We start from the raw sequence: 16,012 nt of genomic DNA on the forward strand, positions 1-16,012 counted from the left end.
TGAGCGTGCATGTTCGGGAGGAGTAGAGGAGGGGAGAGAGAAAGAATCTCCAGCAGACTGTGCTGAGCAGAGCCCAACGCAGGGGTGAGTCTCACAATGCTGAGATCATGACCTGAGCTGAAACCAACAGTCAGATGCTTAACTGAGCCACCCAGCTCCTCTAATATTAAAATATTTTAAAAATGGGACTATTGTAAACAGAAGGAAAATATTTTTATGGTCCTAAAACACAAAAGCCTTTACACTTTTATTTAAAAATTTTCACTTTGAAATAACTTCAGAATTTTTACAAAGAATTTTTATGTATTCTTCATTCAGAGTCACAAATGTTAATATCTTATAGAATCACAGTAATCATTATTTTTTCACAGTAATAATTATGAATACCAAGAAACTAACATTGACACAGTAGTATCAATTACTCCACTAATTTTACTCTGATTTCTCTAATTGTACCACTAATATCCTTTTTCTGGTCCAGGATTGAATCCAGGATTGGGGATGTTGCATTTAGTTGTTATGTTTCTTGAGTCTCTTTTAATCTGGAAGAGTCCCTCAGTCCTTCTTTATTTTTATGACCTTGACATTCTTGAAGTATACTGGGCAGTTATTTTGTAGAATATCTCTCAGTGGGAACGAATCTAATGTTTCTTCATGATTCCATCCAGATTTTGCATCTATGGCAAGAATACCATACAAGTGATCTTGTGTTTTTAGTAGTGTATCGTATCAGTAGATACATGATGTCAATTTCAGAAGCTTTTTTGAGTGTGACATAAAATCAGGAACCAAAAAGACTGAGTTGGCCAAATAAACATTTCAGTTTTCATCGGGCGAAATACACCATAATAAAAAATACAAATGGAAATATGATAAATGATTTAGGGTAAATGCCAGTGTGAGGAGCTCATAAGTTGGTGGGAATCTAAACTGATAGAGTTTTCTGAAGGATGTTTTAACAATATGTATCAAAATTAAGAACGTGTATCCCCTTTGATCTCAGAAGTCCCTTTTCTAGGAATTTATCCTAACGATAGTTGTGATAGATTAACTATAGTTACAGTACTTGATGTAGGAAAAGTACTTGATGAATGTATAAGCATACTTTTAGCAACATTGTTTATTATATGGAAAATCTGGAAACAATGTAAATATTTCTTAATGTAATTTGGTTAAAGAAATTATTCCATAAAATAGAAAAATATGCACTTGTTAAAAAATAGGGTAGCTCTCATGCATTTTCATAGAAAATCATCAGTACAACCCATAGGACAATATATACTATATGATCCCATTTGTGGTTTTTAAAGTTTGCATTCTTACTAAAACATAAAACCACCTAGAAGGTTATGTACCAGGCTGTTAGCAGTGACCACCTCTCTGTGGGATAGTCATGCAGGTCACTTACACTTTCTCCATGTTATTTGAAAATCTTATAACAATCATCTATTACCAGAACATAGAACATTTATATATTTTTTTTTAATTTTTTTAAGATTTTATTTTATTTATTTGAGAGAGACAGTGAGAGAGAGAATGAGCGAGGAGAAGGTCAGAGAGCGAAGCAGACTCCCCATGGAGCTGGGAGCCTGATGTGGGACTCGATCCCGGGACTCCAGGATCACGCCCTGAGCCGGAGGCAGTCGTTTAACCAACTGCGCCACCCAGGCGTCCCGGAACATTTATATTTTGATTAAAAACAAAAAGAATTCTGAAAATCATTTCTACCTCCTGCCATCCTGTTGATATTTTGATGTTCACATTCTTAATGCATGCATATGAGCATATATAACTATCTTTTTATGTAATGAAATAATATTTTTCATGTCATTTTGAAATTTCCTTTCTCACTTCATGTCACAAAATTAGGTCAAATATTCATAAATATTTTTAGCTCATGGATTTTAATGGCTATGTAGCATTCTATTATATGGGTATACCACCCATGTGTGTGTATAAATATATGCAATCATGTGACTCTCTTCCTAATTAATTTCCTGTTGTTGCCAGTTTAGCTTGTTTATACATTTTCATTATAAATAGTAATACAGTATCTCTCCTTATAAGTAAGTTTTGTGTTTATCCTTGCTAGTTCCTTAGAATAAAAATTAGATTTATTGGGTGAAAGGAACACCTGTGTTTAAGACTTTTGATATATATAGCAAAATCATTCTCAAAAATAATTGGCTTGGCAAACTTTTTCTTAAAGGGCTAGATAGTAAATATGTTTGGCTTAATGGGTCATAAGATCTCTGTGGTGGCTACTCAACTCTATGTGTGGTATAAGCATAGACAATAATAGAATGAATGAACATGCTTATGTTCCCATAGTTTGCCAATCTCCATACTATAACCACCTCTTACCAAAGTAGATGAATATGTCTATTTGTTCTTTCCTTTGCCAGCACTGGTTTTCCATAAAAAAATTAAAATAATTCTTACTATCATGAAAATGACACATATATTTAGGAAAATAAGAGAAGGTAGATGAGCAGCTATTAACATACAGAATCCATATTCTTTTCACACAGTGATGATGTCTGCGAAACTGAGTATATATTATTTCAGAATATTTTCTATCCAAATCTAAAGATAGGTGTACTTTTTAATGTGCATACTCTTTTGTAACCTGCTTTTTTCAGTTAATGATCTTTTTTTTCCATGTGAATAAATCTTCATTTCACGTAATACTTGAGTCTATCTTCATGTTTTCCTGGTTTCTTTTACTGCTGGTATGTCTGTACCAGGACATAGCACAGGACTGTCTCCTGCATCCTATGTTTATGTCCATTTAGTATCTTTTATTCTAGAACCATCTGTCTATTCATGATTGTTGTTGAAAAGCCCAAGCCAGTTGTCCTGCAGAATATCCCATGGATATCACACAAGGTGATACCTAATATCTGGTTATTTCTTAATACCTTTAAATAAATATTTGTCAATTTGGTAAGCAATTCCTGTTCATTACCAAGCTTTATATCTTTGTCATTGTTTTAATTTGCATTTCTCTGAGTAAGTATTTGCCTTTTGAAGACATGAAGGGAAGGGGGGAAAGGCACAGAAAAGAAATTAAAATGAGAAAAAGGAAAGAATTGCTTGGGTGGAATAAGAAAAAGAAAGACAAATGGTGCAGTGATGGAATTTTCTTTCCTTTTTCAGTCTTTCCTGCTTGCAAGCTCTAATTTATCTGGTCTATTTGAGATCACGGTGATCACACTGAAATTCACATCTTTTTGGCAGTAGCTTCTCGGATACTCGGTGGAAAGTAAGGTTGCTTAAGCATGCACAGGAACCGAGGGATGGAGCACCCCTGGGAAGTCTTCTATGAGACATTGCTGGAAAGCTGTGAGGTCACAGCCCTGTGGTCCTGGGGCTCTGGAGTCCTGCGTGCTGATGTTTGAACCCTGTCTCGTTTCAGCCCAGGAAGATTGCTCCTGATAAATAGGGCAGAAATGGGTGTGTTAGTTTTTCTTTCATGACTTTTTACCCAAGTAGCCTTTAAGGTTAAACTCAGCACAGTTGCCTCTGTTGAAAAATCACCTAGAATTTTGGCTAATGGCATTTATCTTACAGCATGTCCGTGTGAATTTTGACTTCACATTAATTTTCGTAGTCATAAGAAAACTTATGTGATAACTTTTTTCTTCAATCCAGAGAATGTCTTTCTATCCTGCATGTAATTCAGAAGAATAAAGATGAACAACAGTTTTTCTATGAATTTGAAGGGGGTGTCAAGCTTGGAATAGGTGCCTTTAATTTGGTAAGTAAATAATTATAAAATAGCCGCCAGAAGCTTTTTTAACAGAACTTAAGGTTTCCAGTGCCTTCTCTATGGTGTGTGAACATCTGCCTGGGTTTGGTTGACAAATGGCTAGAGTGGGATTGAATTTTTTTGTATTGTGACCCAGTGGTAACTTTGGCCAGTATGTGTTGTAAAGTTCTGCACATGCTTCGAGTAGGTTTGGATTGTACAGGAGGGGAAGCAGGCAGCACGCTGAATGGACTGGCAACATTTTTGGTAATAAGGAGCAAGGAATCTGGTTCCAGTTCCACATCAGAAATATTGTGGCTTTAACAGTGGTAGCTCTGGAATTGAAAAAGGTGAGGCAGTAATCATGTATCTTGAGGCATGATTTTGATGCTGTGAGAGAGGTGGAAGTTTAAATAGATATTTGTCAAATTGTAATATGTTATTTAGAGATTTTGAAATTTATTAAGGTTTGACTGTAATTAATGAGAAAATGCATTGGTAAAGGGAACAATACACATGACTGTGTACATCACCGTGGCCACTTTGTTCATGAACCCAGTTAGTTAGCAGTGGGGGTGTCTGGGGAAAGAGGCCGGCTGGCAGTCACCACGGGTCATCCTATTCCCTTGATTATTCAGATCCTCCTCTGCTGATGTCGGGCTTTGGTGAACATTCACTTGCAACACAGATATCTTCATGTTTTTTGCTCATTTGGAGAGGTTTATACTCTTCCTTAGACTTCCTTGTCATTAATATTCTAATGATATTCCTTCCAAGTCCCTGACCGTCCAGCCAAACAGCCAAACCATTGGCTCCAGCCGATGAACCTGTATAGAATGACACACATGGCCATTTCTCCTTCTAGGCAAAGTGAACAAGCGGGTGACCTGCTTTTACCCTGCCTGGATTTCCCCTCCCCACTGTTCCCCAGGGATGTTCTAGAAAGTAACTGGAGGGCCGTGCTGTTCACTTTTGTGGTGCCTGCATATTATGCAGAATTCAACAGCCTCGCTTTCTGGAAAAGGATGTTAAAAAGGGGTCTTGTTTGCAAGTGGGCACTGAGGGATTCCCTTCTTAGCACTTCATCACTGCACATAAGAGGAGCAAGTATTCTCTCCAGCGTCCTGAAAAGGGCAGGGATTTTGCTGTTCTTGTTTGTTTGTTTGTTTGGTTTTTTAATTTTTTAGGTTCATTGTCTTAGGTAAGTGAAATTAATTCACAAGTGATGATTAACCGTATGTGCAATATATGATGATTGAGATATGTATAGTGGTTCATATTTGGTTCTAATATTTCATATTATTGAATCATGAAACCTTTAAGTTGTTTGGAGGTTAATATTTATCTGTAGATAGATACATTAACAAATAGACTTTTTTTTTTTCTTCTTGCAGATGCTCTCCCTTTTACCAGCCCGGATTATCAGACTGCTAGAATTTATAGGATTTTCGGGAAACAGGGTACACATTTAATTTTATCTTAATTTTGAAGGGAAAGATTAAACATTATTTACTGAATATGAGGACAGTGCAGCACTGTAACTAGCATACGTAACTGACATAACTAGCAATTCTTCATAACTAGCAATTGTAACTGACAATTATTGACAATTTGTTTGCAGGACAGTAAAAAGTCATGGGGGTCTTGATCATGCTTTTCAGGAGCTACGATGGTTTTTCTATTGAAAGCTAATTTTTTTTTTATCTTTGTTACCTAAGTTCTGGGATTAAAAATTATGTTAATAACATGGCTACTTGCTGGACTTTGGTACTCTTGTGTGTTTAAAATATGCTTCCTTAACCTTTTAGCAACCAGAGTGTTCTGTAAAACCAGGAAATTAGGCTAGATTTCCATGTCTCCCATTTTATGATTCACATGGGTCAAAAATAGTCATGGTGTTTTAGGTTTCCTTGCACTTGTTTAAGTTTCATGATAAAACTAAGCAAGGAAATTTTGTTTTCCCTGTTTCATTCATTATATTTCTGTGTGGCTGTTTTTGTAGTATATAACATTAATTAAACCTAACACTCAATATGCTATTACCAGGATTGCCTTATTGAAATAGCCATCCCTATTAGTGAAGAGGGCAGGTTTGGAGAACTGTATGAGAACAAGTATTTGAAGCTGTTGCTCCCCACCCCACACCCCCACCCTGTGCTGGTCCTGTGCTTTTCTGTTTTCTGTGCTTCTCCTGTCCTATATCTTGTATATCCTCCCTAACCAGCAGCCTCCCAAATAATAGTTCTTGTGAGAGCCTCTCCATACATTAGGTTTGAGATAAATGTCAGCTATTCCTCCATCTGTCCCTTATTCTCTCCCAGTGAGGCTATGTACTCCTAACTCAGAACCATACATCTTTCTAATGACATTCACCATATTCTAGTCCAACCGTGTGCTCATGTAGTGTCTTCCCTATTTGATAGAAAGATCTTTGAGGACAAACCTGTATTTGCTCATGACATTAAGGAGGGCATGTGATGTAATGAGCACTGGGTATTATATAGGACTGATGAACCACTGATCTCTATCTCTGAAACCAGTAACACATTATATGTTAATTAATTGAATTTAAATTTAAAAAGTTTTTTTAAAAAAACCCTCTATTTTTTCATACCCAGCATAATGCATTGTACTTTGATCCTCAAGATGTTTTAATAAATTAATATTTTTATAAGAGAAATTCAACATTTCTATGGAATGAGCAGTGCCTTTATCCTTTCCCTAGAATCACATAATAAGAAAGAATTTGTAAAGTTGTTTCTGGTCAGGCATTGTCCCTGTTCTAAGCTCTTGAAAAGTAAACTCCATCTTCTTGGAGGGTGGAGATACAAGAACGTGGCCTCTGTAGTGTCTGAATGTGACTTTTGAGTCAATCATGTTTTCTCCTTCTAAAAGGCATTTGCTTCCCACAGGAGTTGGGCCTCCTGCAGCTACAGGAAGGTGCATCAGGAAGAAGCATGAGATCTCCACTATGCTGCCTAACGATACTAGCTTTTCATACTTACATCTCCCTCATACTTGGTAAGGACTAGATTATGTTTTATGTCATAGAAAGTTGACTACCTTTCATCTGAGTAAGTAAAGAATTTAGATTGTAACCTCAAAACCAATAGAACATTGTATGTAAATTATTTTTCCACTAAAACAATTAGGAAGAAAATCACCAAGAGCCAGTAGTCTGTATCTGTTTACTTTTTTCTCTTTTTTTTTTTTTTTTGAGTCAAGGTGAAAAATAGTGACATTTGTCATAGTAACATTTGGCAGAGGGTGTGGAGGGTTTCTTTCCCTGACTATTTTGTATCTGTTCTCCACTAAAAACATTCTGTAAAATTTAAGGTGACTTGTTTTAGCATATTCATATTAGATATCTTTTTGAGTAGAGAATTAAATTTTTGGCTAAGTTAATATTGCTGTTAAAACCGGAAAACCCAGTTAGGACTCAACAATAACTCCCTCCATTTTTTTTTTTTTTTAATTTTTTAAATTTATCTGACAGAGAGAGAGAGAGCAAGAGAGGGAACAGAGGCAGGGGGAGTGGGATAGGAAGAAGCAGGCTTCCTGCCAAGTGGGGAGCCCGATGCAGGGCTTGATCCCAGGACCCCGGGATCATGACCCAAGCCGAAGGTAGACCTTAATGACTGAGCCCCCAGGGGCTCCAGCTCCCTCCATTTTTAAGAATTAGTTGGTCCTAGAGCTTTTCTTAAACTAAAGTCATGGGAAGGCCCTGTCTTGTCAAATGAACAGTTCTTATCTTTTCCACGAATAGATGTTTGCTATAATTTACTAATATGTGGAGAATTGCTTTTATGTGTCTCCCCTATTTCGTGAAGACTGAGGCTTTTCCTATTGAATTTCTAGGTACAGGAGAAGTGAATGTTGTGGAAGCAGAGAATCTCCTCGCGCCCTTCCTCCAGCAGTTTCCAAATGTATGCTTAGAATTTCAAGTGCATATTTTCAGCCATAAGCAGTCAGGCAGGGCTGACCACTGATCAGTCTGTCTGCTTCCTTTCTCCCCAGGGCTCCCTCATGTTGTTTTATCATGCCCGGATAGAGCTGCTGAAAGGGAATGTGGAGGAGGTAATTCATCGTGGGGGGAGTAACTTGGGGAGCTGTCTGTCAGGTGGAGTTGTGTCATACTCATTCAACAGGAGTAAATTCAGCTATATGCACTAGATAGAAATGTAGACAAAATATGTTATCAGAACGCCCCAATTTAATTTTATGTGTGTTTCCTACTCTACGTAGATTACGAATACAGTCTATTACTTACACATTAAGTATGTGAGGCAGCTCGGGGTAGAATATACAGAATACAAGTGGGCACCTTTAAAGGAATTTCAGAAAGTTTATCCATTTCTGTATTGCATATTGACTTTGAAATCTCTCCCCTGCATAAGATACAACTTCACTGTACTGCACATACTCCTCATCAAAGGAAATTATTCACTAATTCTCTTGAAGAAGACAACTGTGGGGCTTTTCATATAAGTATACTCACAAATAATTTTCTTCTACACAAATGAAATCAAACATATATATTTTTCTTTGATTTTTCCCCCCCTACTTACATCTTGGATTTCTTTCCAGGTCAGTATATCTAAATCTCCCTCATTCATTTTGATGGCTGGATTTCATTCCATGAGGAGGATATGTGGTACTTAGTGAAGCAGTCCACTATTGATAGACATTTTTCTACTCTAACTGTGCTGTTGTAAACATCCTTATGTATATGTTTCCATGCACAGATTCTGATAATCAGGATTTGTAGGTCAAAGATGTTTGCATCTTGATAAATCTAGCCAAGCTGACCTTTTAACCAAGGTTAATAACTAAATTTATTCCATCTAAATGCCTATAAAGATGTGAGAATACTTGTTTCCAATGCACTTTGCCAACTCTGCACATTATTTGTTGTATTTTTGCCCGTGTCCTAACCAAAACATAATCTAAGTTTTAAAAATATTTTATTTATTTATTTCAGGGAGAGGGGGAGAGAGAGCACGTACATACTCGTGCAAGAGCAGGATGGAGGAGGGGCAGAGTAGGAGGGAGAGGGTCAAGCAGACTCTGTGCTGAGCTTGGAGCCCTACGTGGGGCTTGATCTCAGGATCCTGAGATCATGATCTGAGCCAAAACCAAAAGTCAGATGCTCAACTGACTGAGCCAGGTGCCCCAAGAATCCAATTTTTAAATTCATGTTTTTCAGTTTACAAATTTCTTCATGTGTATGTTTATCATGTGTTTATCTTTTTCTCTGATTACCTGTTCATATCTTTGACAATTTTCCCATTGAGTTGTTTGTCCTTTTTATATGGGTTTTATTAAATAGTTGTTGATAAGGATTAATTTTGGAGAGTTGTGGATGTAGTAATATCTTCTCCCAGTTTGCCTTTAACTTTGTTTAAGGTATATTTTAAGTTCTGGGAGTTCTGGCTTTATGTTCAGTTCTTTGGTAAAGGAATTCTGCATTTTATACCTTCCTTGGGAAGGAACTTAACTACTGCCACATGATAAAGTGCCACAGCCCCCTTACGAAGCTAGGGCAAGAGGCAGAACTTAATTGTATCATTTCATGTAGGGAAAGGAACATATCTCATCACACTGAGTGGTTTAATGAGAGATGCTTTTGTTCTTCTTGTACAAAGTGATTTATGTATTTTTCCATTAGGTTATTATCTCCTTGTCTAATATCTGGATGATCAGCTTTATGCAATTGACTTATAGGCACAAGAGATATTTCGAAAATGCATTTCAGTTCAAGAAGAATGGAAACAATTTCACCATCTCTGTTACTGGGAGCTGATGTGGATATATGTATTCCAACAAAACTGGATGGAAGCATATTATTATTCTGATCTGCTTTGCAAAGAAAGTAAATGGTCCAAGGTAAAATGCTGTGCTTTTGTTGCTGTTATGTTTGCTAGTAAGTGTCCCGGATGCTTTTTCTTTGGGACTGTTCAGAAGTATGACTTCAACTTTCTCAATTTAGGGATTTGTCAGTAGGCAGTAGGTACCTACTTCTTATAAGCACGGTCCTTAGCACAACATGCTCTAACAACCATCCAAACAGTCCTTATCAACAAAGAGGTTTTATCTCTGAGGATGAAATGCATTTACATTTAAAAAATTATCAAACAGTCTTGATAATTTTTTTGTAGATTTTATGATGCCTTGGTGAGGAAGCTCTTCACAAGAATTAAAATTAATTCTGAACTGTTTGTGAGAAGTTGGGAGAAATGAGATGATTTCTTGTTCATTCTATGTACTTTCTTGCCCCTAAATGCTACCATTGTATAATAGGAAAATGGCCAAAATTAACTGAAAAGTGTTATTCTCCATAGGAACCAGCAATGTAAGACTTCATTTCCTTTTATTTCTTTAGTGCCTTTTAAATGTTACATCTAGACGGTTTGTAGGTCATTCCCGACTTGCAAGAGAGAAATGTCACATACCTAGAGATGCCCTATAACTAGCTGCTTCTCTTCTTTTCCTCCAGGCAACGTATGTGTTCTTGAAAGCTGCAATTTTGAGTATGCTTCCAGAGGAGGCTGTCATAGCAACGAAAGAGGATGTAGTGACTTTATTCAGGTGAGCCAGGAACTCTTGCTAGAATGAAGATCCTGAATATATCTTTCTTTTCCCCTGAGTGTTCTCCCATACTTGACCTTCATATCTTCTTTAATGTCTACTTATTCGATGCAGGAACCCTTCAAAACCACACTCAGAGAAGTTCTGCTCTGAACTGCTCTGTTTAACTGTGTTTAGATCAGTATCCACCCATCCTCTGGATCCTTGTTTTTGAGCACCTGCTGTGTGAAGGGTCCTGTGTAAGGTGTTGAATAAGCAGGCAGGGCTCCTGTCCTTGTGGCATGTATAACCTTGTCGTGGAATCAGGCGTCAGTGAAATTATCACAAAAATAATGGCAAAATTGTAGTACATGACTAATTTTTTTCCTTACTGCCTTTGTTGCCATTCCTTCTCAGTATTTTTGTAGGCTCATCCTGTTTTATCAGCTATTGAAGGTTGATGTCTTAGAGCCACAACCTTAGGAAATCTTAGCCAGTCTAAGTTTAAATCCTAGTTCAGACTTCCTGACTGAGCTCCTGACCTATACAGCTAGCTCCCATTTGCCACTTTTCCTTGGATATGTGAGCATTTAAAAAAATTATTTATTTACTTATTTTTAAAATATTTTATTGATTTATTTTAGAGAGGGGTGGGGAGGAGCAGAGGGAGAAGAAGAGAGAGTCCCAAGCTGATGTGGGGCTCGATCCTAGGACTGCGAGATTATGACCTGAGCCAAAACCAAGAGTGTGACACTCTGCCAACTGTGCTACCCAGGCACCCTGAAAGCATTTTAAACTTACCGTGTTCAGTCTTCCTGGACAAACCTAGTATTCTTTCCTCTTTTGGTGACTGGGACAACAATTCTCAAGCCAGAAGCTGATAATACTTGCATCACCAATGCTACCCACAGTGCCCCTAATTCCCCACTGGGAAGAGAAATACGGATATGCACATAGAGGCAGTAATGGTTGAGATGGTGTCTAAAGGTGGAGTAGGAGCTGCTGAGGCAGCAGGAAGCTGTGGTGGTGCAGTTTCAGACCAAGAGAATAGCACAAGAGAGGACCCTGTTGCAGGAAGGAGCACTGCACATTAAAGAATCAGAAGGTGAAAATTTGGTAAGACATCATGCTACATTTGAGGTACAGTTGACCCTTGAACAACATGAGTTTGAACTATGTGGATCCACTTACATGTGGACTTTTTTTTTTTTTTGGATCAGTACAATACTGAAAATGTATTGTCTCATCCTTATGATTTTCTTAATAGCATTTTCTTTTCTTTAGCCTACTTTATTGTAAAAGTATGGTATTTAACACATAAAACATATAATATATGTGTTAATCAACGGTTTATGTTATCGGAAAGGGTTCTGGACAGCAGTAGGGAGTTAGCAGTTAATTTGGGGGAGTCAAAAACTATATGTGTTTTTTTTTTTTTTTTAGATTTTATTTATTTACTTGACAGAGAGACATAGCAAGAGAGGGAACACAAGAAGGGAGAAGCAGGCTCCTCGGTGAGCAGGGAGCCCAATGTGGGGCTTGCTCCCAGGACACCAGGATGATGACTTGAGCTGAAGGCAATCGCTTAAGTCTGAGCCACCCAGGCACCCCATATGTGGATTTTTGACTATGCAGGGGGGAGGTGTTGGTGCCTTTAATATCCATGTTGTTCAAGGGTCGGCTGTTTATAGGTCAAAAGAAAAGAAGGCTAAGGGTGACTCAAAACATGTCTCACAGAATGTAGTCTTCATTTAAAAATAAGCCAGAGTGGCAAGGATCATTGGTAACCTGAACAGGGGCTGATAAGGTCCTCATGTAGATGAGGGAGTCAGACTGAGGTAGCCGAGGAAGTGAAATGCAGAGTTGAGCATCAGTGCATCCCTGGATAATCCTGACTATGAAGAAGGGGGAGGCTAGAGAATGGTGGTTGGAAGGAGATGGCATGTCAGCACCCGTTTTAACGGGAGAGTTGTGAGCATTCTCAAGAACCACTGGAAAGGATCCAGATGAAAAGTTACACACAGAAGTGAGAAATGGGATAACTGATTTGTAAGTGTCCTGAAAGGGCAGGAGGAGTTAGAATCCAAAGCCCTGACAGCATGGATGGTTTTATGTAGGAGGAGGACCCGGTCTTCTGTTGTATTTGAAGGGAAGAAGTCTGGAATATAGGTACAGAGGCAGGCAAGGTTCTGGGCTGGAGTACGAGAAGGAGGGCACTCCATCTCCTAGCTTGTATTTTCTTTACAAAACTGGAGGCAGAGGCATCTGCCTCTGGCTGGTAGTGCAAGGGCCCATTTGTGGTGGGTGCTGATGAATTTACAGGGATAGCAGTCTGCTCACAGTGCAGGTGCGGGGGAGATGGTCACTGAACCTCATCCAGGGTTGGGTTTTTGCCGGACCAGTGTGGTGACTAGGCAGTGGACGAGGGAGTTTAGGACTGAAGCCAGGGCATGCCACGGTAAAGGATAGGCCATCGAAGCAGGAGTATGGAGGGACAGGGAGAGACAGGAAGACTGTGCATAGGGAAGTTGAAGGGCAAGTAGACTGACACAGTCTTATTAGAACAGCCGCATTAGAATGAAGAGAATGGTATTCAGAGTGCTGTGCTTGAATTTGTGCTTTGAGGTAGAAGAGATACAGGTGCCAAAGTGTGGTCTGAGAGGACTGCAGGAGCCGGAGGCGGTGGTAGAGGGGACCTGACCACTGGAGATGAGGAAGTTCAGGAACAGAGAAGCTCTGCTACATTCTTCAAACATGACTAATGACAAAATCTTTCACACGGAATCCTGCATTCTGTGCCCGTGTTACCAGAGATATCTTAGCTGAGCCCTCAAGACTCATCAGGGCAAATCTGAAGATATGACCAAGACCTCTTTTCATCTTCTTTTCTAAAATCTCTTTTTGACTAAAATACCATGTGTACTAACTATAGATAGAATCAACATCAGCAGAAGCCATGGTAGGATTACTGTCCTCGCTTCACACAAACAACTGGTGGAATGGAATAAAATTGTTAAGATACGTTGAAATCTTTTCAATCTCCCTCTGTTTCTTCCACATTAGAGTAAGTTTTCTCCATATCAGAACAATTTCTGGGGCGCCTGAGTGGCTCAGTCGGTTAAGTGTCTGCCTTAAGCTCAGGTCATGATCCCAGGGTCCTTTTGGCCTCCTGCTCAGCAGGGTGTCTGCTTCTCCCTCTCTTTATGTCCCTCGCCCCACTTGTTCTCTTTCTCTCAAATAAATAAACAAAATCTTAAAAACAAAAAACAAAAAACAAAAAACAAAAAACACCCAAAAACACAATTTCGGTGAAACACGTAACCAGTCCTATTTTCAGGAGAAAGCTTGAGGTCTGCTATGTGATAGCATGAATTTGTTGGGATAATGAGAGGAGAGTTGCCCAGTGAATGTTTTCTTCATACAGAGACTGCAGTCTTTAAACCACATGCTTTCCTGCAAAGTAAATCCTGTAATAAAGCCTGCTTCTGTCCCACATCCTCAACCCCCACTTCACATGTCCTCTGCTTCTTCCACTGGTGTTACTGATCATCAAATCATGGACGTTCTGCTTTAAAATTTGTACCGCCAGATTGTGCCCAGAAAGAACTGACCACAATCTTGTCCTCTTACTGGAATATTTTTTCTGTGTTTTGTCTTACTTTTTCTTTCAGTGATGTAATTGGCTATTTATTTTCCTGAATATTATCTCAGCAACTGGTTTGGTGCACTTACAAATTTGTGTGTAAGAAAGTGCTATGGGAACATAGTCTCTTTGTCCTACTCTCATTTTTGTGTGATTGTGGATTTCATAATTGGGATTTCTTAGCTTTTAAGAAGGAGTTTGTAAATATGGTGCATGTCTTTAGCTGATTATTTTCAAAATAACCTATGTTTGGGACATCTTTTCTCTAAGTATACATTAATTGACAGTTATGTTTTGAAACACATCATCTTATAGATCTGTGTCCTAGGAAATAGATAGGAATAAGTAGAAATAGATAAGAATATGAAATGTCTCATATACCCCTTTCCTTCTCTCTGAGTACCCACAGTGTAAGTAAATACTTTGGGTTCTTTTCCTGCTTTCTTATGAAAATTACCAATTTTTATCTTTATTTATTTAAAAATTTTTAATTTAAATTCAATTTAATTAACATATACTATATTATTAGTTTCAGAGGTAGCACCTAGGCTTATTACTTCAAGTGCCCTCCTTAATACCCATCACCCAATTATCACATCCCCCCACCACTTCTCCAGTGACCCTGTTTGTTTCCTATAGATAAGAGTCTCTTATGGTTTACCTCCCTGCTACCATATTATTTTACTTTTCCTTCCCTTCCCCTGTGTTCATGTTTTGTTTCTTATATTCCACATAGGAGTGAAATCATGTGGTGTTTATCTTTCTTTGACTTATTTTGCTTAGCATAATACCCTCTAGTTCCATCACATTGTTGCAAATGGCAAGATTTCATTCTTTTTGTTGGCTCACTAATATTCCATCACACACACACACACCCCACATCTTCTTTTTCCATTCATCTGTCAATGGACATCTGGGCTCTTTCCATATTTTGGCTATTGTGGACATTGCTGCTGTAAATATTGGGGTTCATTGTCAATTTTTTATTTAGATTTCCTTCATCATATTTGATAAAGTCAGAGGTTTGCCAAGTTAACTAGAGAGAAGTATGTGTCAGTCAGTGGTTCTCACATTTGAGCACACATCTAAATCACCTAGAGGACTCACTAGACTCCAGATTGCTGGACCCAGCTCTAGAGTCACTAATATTAGGTCACTCCACCACTGGGGTGGAATCTGAAAATTTGTGGGTTTTTTTTTACATTTTAAAAAGATTTTATTTATTTATTTGAGAGAGAGAAAAAGAGAAAATGCCTGAGCACATAAGCCAGGGAAGAGGCAGAGGGAGAAGCAGAAACAGACTCCCCACGGAGCAGGGAGCCCAACGTGGGGCTTGATCTTGGGATCCTTGGATCATGACTTGAGCCAAAGTCAGATGCCTAACTTACTAAGCCACCCAGGCGTCCTGAAAATTTGCTTTTAGAGCACACCTCCAGATGACGCTGATGCTGCTGGTGTGGGGAGCGCCCCGTGAAATCTGCTGGTATCAATAACGTATGTGTTCTAATGACCTTTTGTTGGGATTGGGTTCTTCACAGACAGGTGGATAGCTTGAAGCAGAGAATTGCAGGGAAATCTATCCCTACGGAGAAGTTTGCTGTCAGAAAGTCTCGTCGTTACTCTGCCTCGTTGCCTGCACCTGTGAAGCTCATCGTGCCTGCCCTGGTATTTGTCTTTATTTTATTTACTGTTTGTATTTTTTTAAAAGATTTTGTTTAATTTATTTGACAGAGAGAGAGATCACAAGTAGGCAGAGAGGCAGGCAGAGAGAGAGAGGGAAACAGGCTCCCTGCTGAGCAGAAAGCCCGATAGTGGGGTTCGACTCCAGGACCCTGAGATCATGACCTGAGTTGGAGGCAGAGGCTTAACCCACTGAGTCACCCAGGCGCCGCTACTGTTTGTATTTTAGAAAGAAATCATCTAGTCACAGCAGTGGGAAGCACACCTGTGAAGTTTAGCTCAATTTAATGCCATTGCAAGGGTGTTTGTAAGGTGAACATATATGAATTATTAATAATCAAATAATCATAAAAATTATAGCTAATTTTTTG

The 16,012-nt window shown here is 38.6% G+C and overlaps 1 protein-coding gene across 2 annotated transcripts in view; it reads left to right on the forward strand.

Annotated features, from left to right (window-relative positions):
• The window catches only part of TTC39B (tetratricopeptide repeat domain 39B), a 129,132-nt gene that overhangs the window by 93,230 nt on the left and 19,890 nt on the right, over window positions 1-16,012 (forward strand). For both annotated transcript variants that reach the window (XM_044265632.1, XM_044265633.1), the window contains 8 exons: window positions 3,655-3,760; window positions 5,146-5,211; window positions 6,664-6,772; window positions 7,610-7,677; window positions 7,769-7,828; window positions 9,476-9,637; window positions 10,248-10,339; window positions 15,500-15,626. In XM_044265632.1, coding sequence (XP_044121567.1) covers window positions 3,655-3,760; window positions 5,146-5,211; window positions 6,664-6,772; window positions 7,610-7,677; window positions 7,769-7,828; window positions 9,476-9,637; window positions 10,248-10,339; window positions 15,500-15,626 — 790 coding nt within the window. The remainder of the gene's footprint in view (window positions 1-3,654; window positions 3,761-5,145; window positions 5,212-6,663; window positions 6,773-7,609; window positions 7,678-7,768; window positions 7,829-9,475; window positions 9,638-10,247; window positions 10,340-15,499; window positions 15,627-16,012) is intronic.

The sequence above is a fragment of the Neovison vison genome, chromosome 9 (genome assembly GCF_020171115.1).
Source record: "Neovison vison isolate M4711 chromosome 9, ASM_NN_V1, whole genome shotgun sequence".
In the NCBI taxonomy this organism is placed as follows: Eukaryota; Metazoa; Chordata; class Mammalia; order Carnivora; family Mustelidae; genus Neogale; species Neogale vison.